Source organism: Aphis gossypii, chromosome 1 (genome assembly GCF_020184175.1).
Source record: "Aphis gossypii isolate Hap1 chromosome 1, ASM2018417v2, whole genome shotgun sequence".
In the NCBI taxonomy this organism is placed as follows: Eukaryota; Metazoa; Arthropoda; class Insecta; order Hemiptera; family Aphididae; genus Aphis; species Aphis gossypii.
The window spans coordinates 57,381,630-57,396,631 of NC_065530.1; the positions used below are offsets into that span (position 1 = coordinate 57,381,630).

At 27.1% G+C, this 15,002-nt stretch overlaps 2 protein-coding genes across 2 annotated transcripts; one reads left to right on the top strand and one right to left on the bottom strand.

Moving 5' to 3' along the window:
* Positions 1-468: 468 nt before the first annotated feature.
* Positions 469-12,265, bottom strand: LOC114119606 (doublesex- and mab-3-related transcription factor A2-like). Its single transcript, XM_027981215.2, has 6 exons — positions 11,405-12,265; positions 4,111-4,404; positions 2,989-3,127; positions 2,684-2,929; positions 1,398-1,560; positions 469-664 (listed from the first exon to the last, which is right to left on the bottom strand). Exons 2-6 carry the CDS (start codon positions 4,267-4,269, stop codon positions 538-540), a joined length of 834 nt encoding a protein of 277 aa, XP_027837016.2. The 5' UTR covers positions 4,270-4,404; positions 11,405-12,265; the 3' UTR covers positions 469-537.
* A 76-nt stretch (positions 12,266-12,341) lies between these two features.
* Positions 12,342-14,993, top strand: LOC114119605 (malectin-A). The gene is made up of 5 exons (XM_027981213.2): positions 12,342-12,491; positions 12,633-13,439; positions 13,522-13,704; positions 14,557-14,614; positions 14,724-14,993. The coding sequence occupies exons 2-5, from the start codon at positions 13,080-13,082 to the stop codon at positions 14,960-14,962; spliced, it is 840 nt and encodes a 279-aa protein (XP_027837014.2). The 5' UTR covers positions 12,342-12,491; positions 12,633-13,079; the 3' UTR covers positions 14,963-14,993.
* The last annotated feature ends 9 nt before the right edge of the window (positions 14,994-15,002 follow it).

Sequence of the window (15,002 nt, forward strand, 5' to 3'; positions counted from 1 at the left end):
GCGTGTTTACGAAATCTTTTTGCTGTCACATAAATAAATTACGTATTCAAATCATTCACAATAATGTTCGAAAACTCGTCAAAGTGGACAGACGCACACACACAAACACAAATATAACTCCTCGAGAAACGTTTCAAACCGTTTTGAAAATAGTCCAGAAATTCTTTTGTTTCCTGCCAAAAGCACTATTGTTAGCTAACCCATACTTTTATCGAGTTGTCATCATTTATCTTTGTTTTATTAAATTTGATTCTGCTTGAAACAGTGTAGAAAGGAACATTATAATTTGTGTTCCGAGTTCAATGGACTTAAAGAATAAAATTAATTTAATTTCAGCCAATCAAAAGTATATTATATATGTATGTACGTATAATATTTATATATGTATAATGTATATAATATGAACATATATATTAGATTAATATTTATTATTTGATACAACTTAAAATTAATATACAAGTTACGAACTTATACAAATATCTATATATTTATACATTTTAATTGAATATAATAACAGTAAAAACGATTCCAAGTATTTCATATCTGTTGAGCTGCAGCTGATGCACATTCGGCACAATTGGCTACATGGCATGACTCGGCTGATTCTAGCAAAAACGGCGGCAAATAAAAAGGCGGTCCACACGAAACTCCAGTAGATTGGGTCCTGAAAATACAAAAATTTCCATTAAATATATCTATTATTGTATGTAGTTAAAAAATATCTTTCTAAATAATATTAAATAATAAGTTATGACTTAAAAACGGTATTGATGTATAAAAACATTTAGGTAGAATAAAACTCCTTCGGAGGTTTGGTAAAATTATGTAGGAAGTTGGCGAGTGAAAGTTTAAAATAAATATTAAATAAAATAAAATAAATATCATTGATCTATAATTATATTCTTTTTAATGTATTTATCAATTTATCTTATTTAAAATGAATTATAATGTTTAGTTAGTTAGAATAATTAGATATGTATAATATTAATTATTATTCCTTAAACTATATATAATTAATTACTCAATTCCCAATATTTCAAACTATTAAAACAAGGAAATATTGGTTGAATTTCATATATTTTACCTAGGTATTTAAAAATTTTCTTTAAGCTTTCATTTGAAATATCTTATTAAAAATATATCAACTGACTATATTGAAAATTAATCATAACTTATTAAATTACCTCTATTATATTTTGTTAGTTTGCAGTTTATAGCTAACCCACAACCAACGAGTAAAATATACACTCCTAATATTCAACGCATATATAGTTTGTTATTCTCTCTCCAGTATTTTTACATAATAGAAATAAATAAAAAAAAGTAATTTTAATAGTTAAAAATATACCCAAAATAGAAAAATTAAATTAAAAAAATTGTATGATGTAAATATTTACCGAAAGTGGTGAAATAATGTAGTTGTCGGTTCTGGTACATGATAAGTCAATCTAGTGGCTAACTGTCTTCGAGTATTTTGATGAGCCACTGGTGGTTCACGGTGTAAGCCCCAAGGCATAAATGCAGAACCAATATTAGTAGCCTGAGGTGTTTCAACCTTATCTAAAAAATTGTTCATATAAAAAAAAATAAGTTACACGGTCTGCTGTATATTATAATTAGTAGATGCTGAATACACCTTGTTATTGAGTAGGTGTCTATATTACTTTAATATATATGTGTAAATAAGCATCATAAAATGCACGTATATAAAAAAAAAATACTCTGAGGTCATAAGACCGTTGGATCATCCATTTATATTATTATTACCTATTAGTATTTTCATAATTTGATAAATTGTTCAGTTTTTATAAAAAATGCTGTATATTTTAACTTATTAGTTAAGACGAATGAATAATAAAAATAAGTTCACGGTATAAATAATTTAAAATATTTTGAAGATTGTATTGTGTTATAAAATAATAATACCTATATGTACCTAACTGCACAATTTTTCAAATCTATACAACTAGTATTTTTTTAATTACGAAAAGTCAACAACACATCTATATTTGTTATTTTTTATCTATATATATACGAGTATATATATAAGTAAAAATAAAATACAACACTCTTATATGTATTTTATATATTTTTAAATTACTGTAACTTCTTACTTATAACCGCTAGAAAATGTAAGAACAATTATTACTCTATAACTTTTATAATATCTTGTAGAATCTTGCATCTTAAGTATTTACATTTTCAAAACTTAGATATTAAAATTGAATATTTGATGAATTTTTAATAGCAAAATAATTTGAAAATTTGAAAAATTTTAATCTTGCTTGTATTACATTTTCAAGCTGTTCAAGTGTTTGACATAAATCAAAATCAATTGAAAAAAACCCGAAAATATCCCAACATTTTAAATATTTATAAAATAAAATAAATATATATATATATTATAAAACGATCCAAAATACTTTAAAAATTCCATCAGGTCTAGAAAATGCATTTATAAAAACTTTCAAGCTTATAATTATTCGTTTTTGAATTATAGTTTATACCAACAAAAATCAAGTTTTTTGAAAAATTGTAACGTAGTTATTTCCGTAGTCGCATGATTTTTAGTTAATTTTTAATGATTTTTGAGAAAAGTATTCAAATTTTCTTACTATTGACTAACTAAAATACCAACTTTATAAAATGATAAAATTTACCACAAAAAATCTAACGTATTTACCTGTGCTAGTCTTCCGAGATTTTGGAGTGGCTGCCAAAGACTTGCATAAAGGTACACAATGCTCAATAGCTTTCAATAAATCATGTTCGCAACGACGAAGTACCAGTTCTAGGACCGATCGTTTTTTTTCTGGAAATAATCGACAAAGCAAATCGAGAGAACCCGGTGGTACAACACCCTTGGTCCCATCTGATACCTGTAAAGTCGCTGCCGAGTTTTCTTCAGGTCGAGCAGTTTCTTCTTTCGCTAAAAATATACTCGACAATTTATACCATTCTAATAATTGGAAGTATCAATTTACGTACTGTCAGGAGACTTGGATGTGGGAACAGTCATACCAAATATAGGACCTTGTGGTAAGCATCCGTACTTAGTTCCGGAAGTAACCGAAGCCAATCCCAATGCTATAGCATCCTCGGCCGCTTGTTGCCTTTTTAATGCCACCTTTAAATTATTAATTTATTTTAGGAACAAATCTACTGCTATATCATAAAATAATTCACAAAATCGTAATAATTATAAGTCGTATTATAATTAACTAATAAATTATCAATAATCTCTAACTAATTTATATAACCGTATTATTATATATTTATGTCATATTATTAAAAAATAATCAATTTAATAATGTAGTCATCAATATGTACAAATAAATAAATTGTAACTTTTTAGATTCAAATTCAAATCGTATATCATAAGGGATAGATATCAATTTATATAAAAATTAAAAATCAAAAAATAAATAAATAATATATCATAATTCATTGTGTATTTAATTAAAAAAAAAAAACAGAAAATGGAATTAGATTTATTTACCCACACAAAACTAAACATACTTTAATCTTTAAGTTTGCTGATCTGCTATTGTAATAAAATATTATCTGAAATATTATTTATTATTTTTTTTATTGGAAGATTATTTAAGATAAATAAACATCACCCAAACATATTCTCCAAAAAGTAATAGGATACAAAAATATATAAATTTTTTTCAGTTAATAGTAATTAAAAATTATTTTAAATAATACAATTTGAAAAAAGCATAATAGAAAAAACGATTATTCATATATAAATATATAATAGAAAATATACTAAATTAATTAATGACTTTAAAATAACAATTAGTTTCTTAGTTAAATCTATAAAAATGTAAAATCATTATATTGAATTAAAAATATGTTTTTTTTTTTTAATAACAATATTGGTAATACGTAATGCTATACTGGACAGAATTGACAATGTAGTTGAAAATATATCTTAAAATAGTTTTTTGAAATTAATGTATGCTCGAAGACTTAAATGATAAAAAATTAATTTTGAAATAATACATTAAATATATAGACATAAATCTAATAAAATTTAAATCTTACAAAAAACTAATAATTGTTAAAAAAAAAAAAAGATAATAAGAACTTTTGCCGACTTACTTGAGCAGCCATAACCCGTTGCCTTTCAGCTATAAGATTGCACTTGGGGCACACGCACTCTTTGTATGAGCACCGTTTTTTGTGACCCTTCAACCATGATATAACGCCGTGGTTCCTACATCGCGCGCACTTTGGTCGTCTTCCTTCGGAGCTGTCCATATTGCTGTCAGCAGAATGATGATCATCGATGACCTCGGTACGGTAGCAAAGTGATGCGAGATTTTATGGGGCGGAGCCAGTTTGTCATTGGTCAGTCGAAAGCCTCAGATCGTCAATGTCATCGCACAGCCTCGCCTATATATGTATATATGTATTTGTGTACATATGTAGTGTGCATACTGTATGTACTATGTATTATCTATATATACATATAGGTAATACTTTAATAGTAAAAATAAGCAAAGCCATTTTAATAGAACACATCGTACACGCCTTTCGTGTACGAATCAATTTGGGTTATTAAAAATATAAAATAACATGAAAGTTATAGAATTAGTTATAATTTTTTTTATGTAATTAGTTATATTTTGTATCTTAACTATTTTTTTAAACAAAAATCTAAATAATCTATTATCATAATAGATAAAACAAATTTCAATGAAAAAGTAAACGTATAATGTATTATAACATATATATGATGTTCAAGATGATGGTATACAATATATTAAGATATAATAACTTCAAATTAATTCATATAATTTATTCATAACACATTAGGTATATTGATTGCCGAAAAACAACTTTTTTTAGGAAAGATTACTGCGAGTACCTAATAAACAGTGAAGAGGTAAAAATTTTTAATTTTATCTGCATCTCTATACCTTATTTCTTCTATCATCTAAGGAATAGGAAATAGTTATAGTAATAACAAACGTAAAAATATATTGATGTATCCGTTTTATAAGAAATAAGTACTCAAAAGTTAATTTGTAGTTATGTATACATGGTTTAACGTTTTTATACTTATATAGTATAATATATAGGTACATAGATAAATTATTTTTATTAAAGTAAGAAACTATATGTATATGGTACATCACCTAACTATTACTTCTTTAACTTTACTTATATAAATATAACTATAATAAATATTTTTATTACTTCTTTTATTTGAAATTATTCAGAGAAAAAAATAATATAGATAAATCATTATTGTACATAACACTATATTAAACAAAATAAAGTACTACTTTAATAAAATAATATTTAAATAACATTTTATTCTGATGAATTTTTCAAACAAAAATGAATCGAATAATTTTCATTACTAATTATTCGACTAGTTTTCAAACATAATTTTTTGAATAATTATTAATAATTTTATTTGATTTAAACATTAGTTGATAATTAACTAATTTGAAGTACGCAAGTATAAAATATAATAGTTGGCATTGTATTTTAAGTTATACGATTACAAGTAATCTTATTTTATTTCAAATAAATTATAAAATTTCATAAATTAATATTAAGAAAATACAAATTTAAACATAGTCATAGAAAAAAGTAAAGAAATATATATATAATGTATTATTTGAGTTACTATAATCGTTAATAATAATAATAATAATAATAATTTAAGTATTAACCAATAATAACATTATACTAATATTATTGAATTTCAAAATAACTTTTTCTTTAACATAATATCATCTGACAGTTTGTTATATTCCAGTAAATTGGTCATAGTTACATAGAAAAATGCATGAAAAATCTTTCAACGGCACCTGACGAGTGATGATGACAGTAGTGTATATTATATCGTAAAAATATTTCTTTGATTGGTGGATGTTGCTATTTTATATTTTATTAAGTACCAGTATATTTGAAAAAAACCATTTTTCTATGTTTAGATTATACTTTAATAGATATCATCAGATTAATCAGATACTTTTTATAAATATATGGCACATGTCCCATCTATCTAAAAATCTTTGTTTATACTTTAGAGCTCAAGCTCAATTATTATAATATTTGAAAACTAATTGGATTCATATTTATTCGAATAATCAAATAAAAATAATTAGTTTTTAAATTGTTCAAATAATTATAAAAAAAACCACATATTTGAATAATTTTTTATTAGAACACCTACATCTATTCGAACAATATTACCTATCTAGATTAAATGTTGACCAACTCTGATATCAAAAATATACCAAAATCTCAAATTTTTAAAAGTCATATTCATTTTGAACAAACATGAGATATAATAAATATTATTTTCTTAAAAATATCTTATCTTTTAGTAACTTAATAAGATATTATAATAAAGTACAATTATTCGTATATCATTTTTACATGATATCGTATTATGTATTATTATTGTTATTTTTTTTTTAACCTGTACAAATAACTATAAAACGTGCATAAAATAAACAATTATCTAGGTGATACTTTATATTAAAAATAGTTCATAGTAAAATCCAATTATCTTAGTAGGTTCAACTATAGTGTTTTATATGTATAATTTCAATGAAATGCTACAATTTTCTGCGATTCGCTTATAAAAGTTAAATTACATTTTTTTAGTACAATTTCAATGGATTTTATTGGTTGATATAGTAAATTAATAATTATAGATGTGGTTATTAAAAATGTAGTTATTGAGTACTGAAACGGTATACGATATTCTGAAGATACAGCAACAGTCAAAATATTTCTAACGAATATCATCATCATAAGGTTTTTTGTTTTTCAAATAACTTAAATTTAAAAATAAATATTCCATGGTACTAGCAAAATCTGCATGCAAATAGTAATTTTTCTTATTTTGGACCAAACAATTTAAAACCAAAGTGCCATTCGGTCGTTTATGACAAAGTCAACAAGAAAATATTATAAAACTCGTCGTATCGAATATCGCAATGTTTGATAGACATCACTGTGTGCTGGCAGATACCGCAATTTTCCAATGCTAGAAAAGAATATATTGACAGATAAGTAATAAAAATAGATAATAACAAAATAAGAATGTAATATGGATACAGAATAATGACAAAATTATGGAAAAAAATTTTTATTTTGGACACTTTGCTAAGCATATATACATAATTCATATAATATGTTCATGGTCATATTTTCCAAGAATAAATGTATACAAAAGCTAAGGGTCAAATCCTTTTTATCCTTTTTTATTAATACATTCTACAAGAATATCAAAATACTTCTAAAAACCTACGATCAAAATTCAAATTCCAATCAATAGCAAACTAATTGATGGCCACCAAAATAATTTCAATTACAAATTTTCTATACATATATCTAAATTCTAAGATACCAGAAAATCATTGGTACTGTAGCTTTGTGATATAAACATTTGAATAGGTAAGTCCTATAATAATGACAAGCAAATTTTGGTCAGAAATGGTAATTCCAAATTTTAAAAAAGGATGTTAGTGACTTAATATTTTAAAAAAAAAGCTTGAAAAGTTAATATGATTCATATTTATATAAAAAGTTGTAGTTATTTAATTATAAATTTGCCTGATTTGAAGGTTCTGTCAATAAAATAGCTTCTTCTTCATACTAATATCATAATAAAATGTAAAATAAATAAATTATTCTACACACCATATATCTATCATATTTGATTATTGTACATATGCTATATAGATTGCAAATTTTCTTTTTCAATAAAACAATACTTATATATTACATATATCTACTCTACAGTTTACAATATATATAATATATATTACACATAAGATATTGTAGTCAATAGAACTAATCACCTATTTTACTATCAAAGCTACTGGATCTACAATAATAAATTAAAATAATGATATAGTAAAACGCTATAGTTGCAACTTTCAATTATTACACCTAACAGTATCATCGTAATCATAAGTTTAAAGAAAATGTTACTATAAGGACAATAATATATGATAGTTGCTGTCACGATGATTTATGATAAAGCTTGCTCACTGTCAAATATGCATGGTTGTTAATGCGGATTTGGGGGACCTAGCTAAAATTATTTTTTCATTCACTTTTTCTCCGGACATTATAAAAACCTTAAAACAAAGGTTTATTTCTACTGATCCCTTTCCATAAAAACTTGAATAAATTCCACTACTTTTAAATAATAGAAGTATTCATTGAGTAAAAACACTCTGTATGTTACCGATACTTTATAACCGACATATTATTTTTTTGTTAACGGCAAAGTTGCTTTAAGATTTACTGTGTACTTTACCATTAATTAGGATGGACTATATTGTAGAATACTATATGTATAGTAGAATACTAAGATAGTCATATTAAATTTAAGTTTAATGATACTTAATAAAATAATAAATCATTACGTATAATTGTTATCTATTATAGATGACCATTAACATTAGATATCATATAATAGGTACACTACTGTATAACCCGACTTCGCCAAGAAAAACTAAACTAATCTTAAGTACGGTGGTATATCGGTGTATCTCAGTTTTAGTTCACGTGCAAAATCAGCATTTGTGTAGACACCTATCTTGGTAAACTAATTTGACCAAAATAGGCAATGAACCCATTGCCATACACTTGGCTATAGATTTTCAAACATATTCTAAACTTTCCTAATATCAATCTCTGAAACTTTTGTCAAATAGCTCAAGTAGTTCAATAGGTACGTACATTCATATTTTTGCGCATTTTAATAACAAAAATAAAATATTAAATACCTATAATTTTATTTTATTATTAAAAATTTTCCATAGTAAAACGCATGTCGATTCGACTAGTCCAAACCATTTTTAGATTCTGAACGAAGTGATGAATGTATTGATTTAACAATGTTATGTGATTTTTTTTTCATTTATTACTGTAACCAATTATTTAATTATCAGGAGTTAAAATATAATCCACGTGTCAGCAACTCTATAGGAATCTATATGGATTGAAAAAAAAAGCTAAAAACATCCTCAAGAGTCTCAATGAATTCATTGATATAATACTTTTATTTAAATGGGTCCAGTCGTTTTTTGAGATTATCTTGTTCAAACATACAAACTCTTCAGCTATATAATACTTTATACTAGTATAGAAGTATAGACAGATATTATATAGCATACCGACGCAATAGTATGCAATATTTTAATATAATCAAATAGGTATAATATATTATGTAGTACTCAAGAGTGCTAAGAATTTTATATAGCCATAAGCATACGCTTTTTCACCAAAATAAACTTGGGAAGTTCTTCTAGAAAACTGCGTTCCAGTTTTTTGGTATCTTTTTTTGTCTATTTTATATAATTTTTTGAAAATTGGAAATTTCAAACGCAATTATAACCGACTTGAAAATTTTTTTTGAAAATTTGAAATTTAGTTGTATAGAAGAACTTTTCAAGTTTATTTTGGTGAAAAAATCCTGTTATACGATTAACAAGAGCTGAAGAAAATGGGAAGTACGAAAGCATGTTTTTACGGTCGAATTTTAGTACCAGAACGGCCTCTTAATTAATCTTATTTTGTATCTGCCTGTTTTCTGCATATATATATTCTGTTACTATTGGTCATTGGACTCTGTTTGTTATTAATAAATAAATAATAACAATATTTACTAATATGTTCCTAAGTCGCTGCCATAGGTAGGACCCAAGAAGGAAATTTATTATGCTATGGTAGTAGGTATAATATTATGTATGTTTTAGTGTAATAGAAATGTTTCTGTTCATCAATCGTGTTAAACTTTTTTTACTTCGATTAACATTCTAGTTCTATGACTGAATATCGTTGAAGTGTAATCATATAAATATCAATGGTCAAAGAAGTCTTAGGACTAAAGAGCGCTGGGATACATCATATTATGGTCAATAAGATCTAAAAGAAACAGATATAAAACGATAATTATATGCCATAGTACCTCACCTACAACGAACAGTACTGACTGGTGACTACTAAATTAAATTTTAGTCATTAGCTCAGAGTGTACGAAAGTAAGACATAGAGATTTTTGTCCGCGTGTCACGATTAAATCAAGCTTAATACGATTCTAAGCGGAGTTAGGTAATCTCCATAACTTTTAAGATTATTTTATAAAAAAAAATTATATAACTATTTTAGTAATTTATCTTTTATATATAAGTAATACGAAAAAATATTGCCTATAATATTCTATAACAATTAATTGTTAAAATAATATATGATATAACTATATAAGTATTATTATTAATGTTCTTGACTAATAAATTAATAGTAAATCGTAAATGCTGCCAATGACTACAGTAGGTACCTTAGCATAGTGTAAATAACACCAGTACACCACGGTATAAATTAGCTTCCAATGTGTCTAAATATTTTGAAAATTTAATTGTAAAAAAAAAAAATGAAGTGTACCTATAAACTAATAATTTTTAATTAGTAATTATTAATTTTTCGAATTATAACAAACATACTCTTATTTACTAAAATAATTAGAAGAAAAATTATCAAACATCCCAATTCGTCAAAAAAAAAACAAATTTCAAAAGTCTAAAATAAAAATACGACTATGCGGACTATGTACCAATTTTAAATATTTTTAAAATTGTGTAATACTTATCTAATAAATTATGAAAAATCTTAAGTTCGATGTTCAAGTATTAGGTAATATAAAATTAATAATTGTATGAATACTTAAGTATTTAACCACAAGATAATGTAGGTACCTACAAAAAATCATAATTTTCAACCAACTTAAAAATCTAAGTATAATAAAAAAATATGTTACTTTATATTTTATAATATTTTGTATATGAAGATCTGAATATGAGTCATGAGATATTATTTTTGATTAAAAAAGATTATTTTTATTATTAATATAATAACGAATGGAAAACTGAAAATAACTATACTCGTTAGCACAAAAAAAACCAAAATTGTTTTATGTTTAGACAATGTTTATCTATATAAATATTACATATTTGGTGACAATCATTTCATGTCTATTTAAATGGTTAAAAAAATTTCAATTAGGTAAAACAAAATAACAAATTTAGGTAATTCTATAAAAACTGCTATTTCGTTAAATTTTTGTTTTATCGTAAATACTTTAGGTTTACCTAATTATTTTTAAAAATACTAGCTAAATCCAATTTACTTCCAGAAACTACCACCAAAGTTAAAGTACTGTTACAAGTTTTACTGAGTTAAAACCTGATGATGAACACAAAAAAAAATCACATCATTAATAATTATGTGTAACATATTTACCCAATATATCTACTATGATTATCAGCTTTTTACCTTAGTATAAATTATGAGTTATAATCTCGGTATTGTGTACTTAAATAAATCTTAGATCGCGCTTATAATCAGTACTACTTACAATCAATGGTAATCTCGACGAATGTGAAGGGTGGAAATTCTCTTCGGTTTAAATTATATTCGGTTGACTCGTTCACACCATAATCATGACAGCGGTATCTACATCCGACTTTACTAACTTTGATCGTAGTACGAAAAACCGCTTCAACGGCTGATTACTACGTTGGTTAGATGGTGCTGCCGTATACGAATTATGTGTTAAATCTGTATTTGACTTTAAGATTTAGAATTTACTGTTTTTGATCAACTGTAGAGGTTTACCGTTTTCGAATTTTTCTTTTTTCATATGACCCGATGTCCACCAACTATTTTAATAACGAATAAGCTGATATAGGAAAATGTATTTCACTTTCATAAAATATCATTTTAGTACATCGTAGATATTCTTGTCATCGAGCAGATCACGACGTATCGTCACTGTAATTGATGTGTTAAATACAGAGACATGAAAGACCTTATTAAGGTAATAATATTATGCTAAATTAATAATGTAAAATATTTTGATTCAGTATAGTGAATCGTTATATGAGATAATACGATTGTAATTGAAGGAGGTGGTTGGATCAATATTTATTGATGAATATTATTAGAGCGATTAACATGAATTATGATTTGCCAAAAAAAATTTCAGTTCAGTCAACGATTATTATTTTTAAGAAGATATCCAAGTACCGATATCTTGTAGTAGTCGTGGCCTTTAACTTACCTGGTTTTAGATATGTTTACCGTTCTATTGACGGAAAATCATTTCGATTATATTTGGATTATTCTTGTAGTTAATTTGGATAATTATACACGTTGATGGCTGATAGATGGTTTAAGACTAAATACTGTGTTTACGATTGTTATTTAAATGAGGGCGGGAATTATTATCTATTTTCAAGGAGTTAAATAGGAACCCAACTTGGGGAGAATTGATAAGACCGCTCACCAGTCACCAATCACCCACGTCAGATTTCAACGATTTTATAGTATTCCACATAATATCCATAATATTATATATTATCAGCTATATTTTATCTTATGTTATTCCAGTAGTAAGTTGACACTTTGAACAGTATTATTGGACTATTGAACTTAATGCACTTGTAAGTTGTTACCGTCTGATACTCAGATGTTGTACTTGTATTATTATTCTGTAATTCAGTAAAATGATATTATGATATTATACATGTACCTAATACGTTAATAATTAATTTACTATATCGCTTTTCGTTTTGTCGGAACAGCCCACCTCTTAACTACTCATGACCACGTCGGAGTCTACTCTCTGATAAAAAATCGTTAATACGACTCCCGACTGTCGGTGCGACGACAACAAAAATAATAATAATAATAAAAAATTATTATTATTATAATCGCGACACTACATTATGGAATATTATTGTTGGACGATACCGCGGATCTGGCGTTCGCATAGCGACTATGACTCATGATCACAACGGCGGACGACGATTACCGTGCTCGATTCAGATCGGATTAGTTGGCAAAAATGGATTGCGGACGGCGAACACGTCAACGAAAATCTGTCGCATGACGTCGTACGTGCGAGCCGCGGCCACACCGTGCGACTAACCGGCGCCCGCGACATCACCGGTAGTGTAGTATGGCCCGTGTCGCCGCTTGACAGACCGGCACCGTCGTCAGCCGCGTTTCGTCGCACCGCCCGTCCGCCGATGTTGGCCGGCGGCTACGACATGGCGTGGCCGCTGTTCGTCCTGCTCCTGTGCGCCAACGCGCTGCTGTGCCGGTGCCTGGACAAGGAGGACGTGATTTTCGCCGTCAACGCCGGTGGAGATGCACACGTCGACAGCTACGGCATCCTGTACCAGAGGGACTTCAACAGGATCGGCACGGAATCGGACTACGGCAAGAAGCTGTCCATACAGCGGGTCAAGCCCCACGACCAGATATTGTACCAGACCGAGAGGTATTCGCAGACCACTTTCGGTTACGATATACCCGTCATGCAGGACGGCGACTACGTGATGGTGCTCAAGTTCAGCGAGGTGTACTTCACCAACAGTGGCTTAAAGGTACCGCCCGCGGATCCCTATCGAACAAACGATAAAACAACAACGATATCTATTATTATCGGCTGCATTTTTTTCTTTTCAGGTGTTTGACGTTGTGTTGAACGGACAACACGTTGTGGTACCGCAGTTGGATATCTACGACAAAGTCGGATTCGGTTCCGCTCACGACGAGTATATTGAATTCACGGTTGATGGTACGACGTTATATTGGAGAGGAGAGATATCTGAAATTAAAGGAAATCTCGTTCGAGTGGATTTTATAAAAGTATGGTTTATTTTCAATTTAATTTGATTTTTGCATAACGTACACAGTATTTGCCCAATTCATTACTCTACCTACCTGTTTCAATTTTTTAATTTGAATCTGGTAAACTATATATTATTTGATGACATTTATGCAATTGTAACATAGGCTTAATATCCATATCGAATCCAACACGTTCTATGGAGAATCATAGCTGCACAATGTATTTATTGACTAATTTTGTTTGCAGTTTTATCAAATACAGATAAAATATACCATATTACTTTCTTATAGATAGTTGCATTACACCAAATCCTAAATAATCTATTTATTAATTTTAAAAATCTTCATTGCAAAATGGATTTAAGTAACAAGTAAATATTATATACTCTGTCATCACAATATTCAATAAATATGTTATAAAAATATCAAATTTTAATAATATTTTAAAGAAAAAACTTATTATATTGTTTAAATTAATTTGCATGAAAAATAATCATATATTTTATTTGCTGTTTAAATAATTGTTTGATTTTTCCATAATTAAAAAAAGAAAGTTTATGACAATTTCAACTTTTATAGTATTTTGGTAATCTATCATTAGGAAATGAAAGGTTTTAAATTTGCAGATAAAATATTAAGTATATAATTATAATTATAAAAAAAAATAACTGATGACACGAACATTGTAAATAATTATATTTGTACAACATTTAAATATTTAAACAACTTGTGCGTGGACATGTTTATACACGATCGATAAAACTGTATTAATTTGAAATATGTGAATATTGTATTAATGATACTTAATATTTTATTGTTGATGATTTCATCATTATTAATAACTATGTTTTTTCTTTTCTCGTGTATTAGGGTGAAAGAGATAACCCTAAAGTAAATGCTGTACTTGTAGCCAAAGGCAGGATTTCAGGTTAGTACTTATAAATTAGTTTTCAATACTAGGTATCTGGTATACCTATTGAACATAATATGTACATTTTAAAATTTTTGACATTGAATATGTACAAATTTTTTTTTAGATATACCCAGACTACCAGATTTATACTCTGATATTGAACCACAAACACATGATGAAGTAGATGTGGAAGAAGATCCATCTGTTAGTGACAAGGATCCTGTAAAAATGGTACAACACACTAGAAATCCTAGTGGACCTAGAGCACCTGATCCACAAGATGTAAATTCCATGAAGTTAATGCCAATATTTGGAGCCCTGATTGCTTTTTTTGGAGCACTTCTTCTACTTTGCAGACTATGAAGAGTTAAATAATAAATATATATTTTTACTATTCTCTTTT

Excerpts from the sequence above, each read along its gene's own strand:
- LOC114119606 (XM_027981215.2), bottom strand. The coding sequence starts at position 4,269 with ATGGACAGCTCCGAAGGAAGACGACCAAAGTGCGCGCGATGTAGGAAC. Across the intron at positions 2,930-2,988 it reads CACATCCAAGTCTCCTGACA|CGAAAGAAGAAACTGCTCGA; the intron begins GTACGTAAATTG and ends GTATATTTTTAG. Across the intron at positions 1,561-2,683 it reads ATCTCGGAAGACTAGCACAG|ATAAGGTTGAAACACCTCAG; the intron begins GTAAATACGTTA and ends ACAATTTTTTAG.
- LOC114119605 (XM_027981213.2), top strand. The coding sequence starts at position 13,080 with ATGTTGGCCGGCGGCTACGACATGGCGTGGCCGCTGTTCGTCCTGCTC. Across the intron at positions 13,705-14,556 it reads TTCGAGTGGATTTTATAAAA|GGTGAAAGAGATAACCCTAA; the intron begins GTATGGTTTATT and ends CTCGTGTATTAG. Across the intron at positions 14,615-14,723 it reads AGCCAAAGGCAGGATTTCAG|ATATACCCAGACTACCAGAT; the intron begins GTTAGTACTTAT and ends ATTTTTTTTTAG.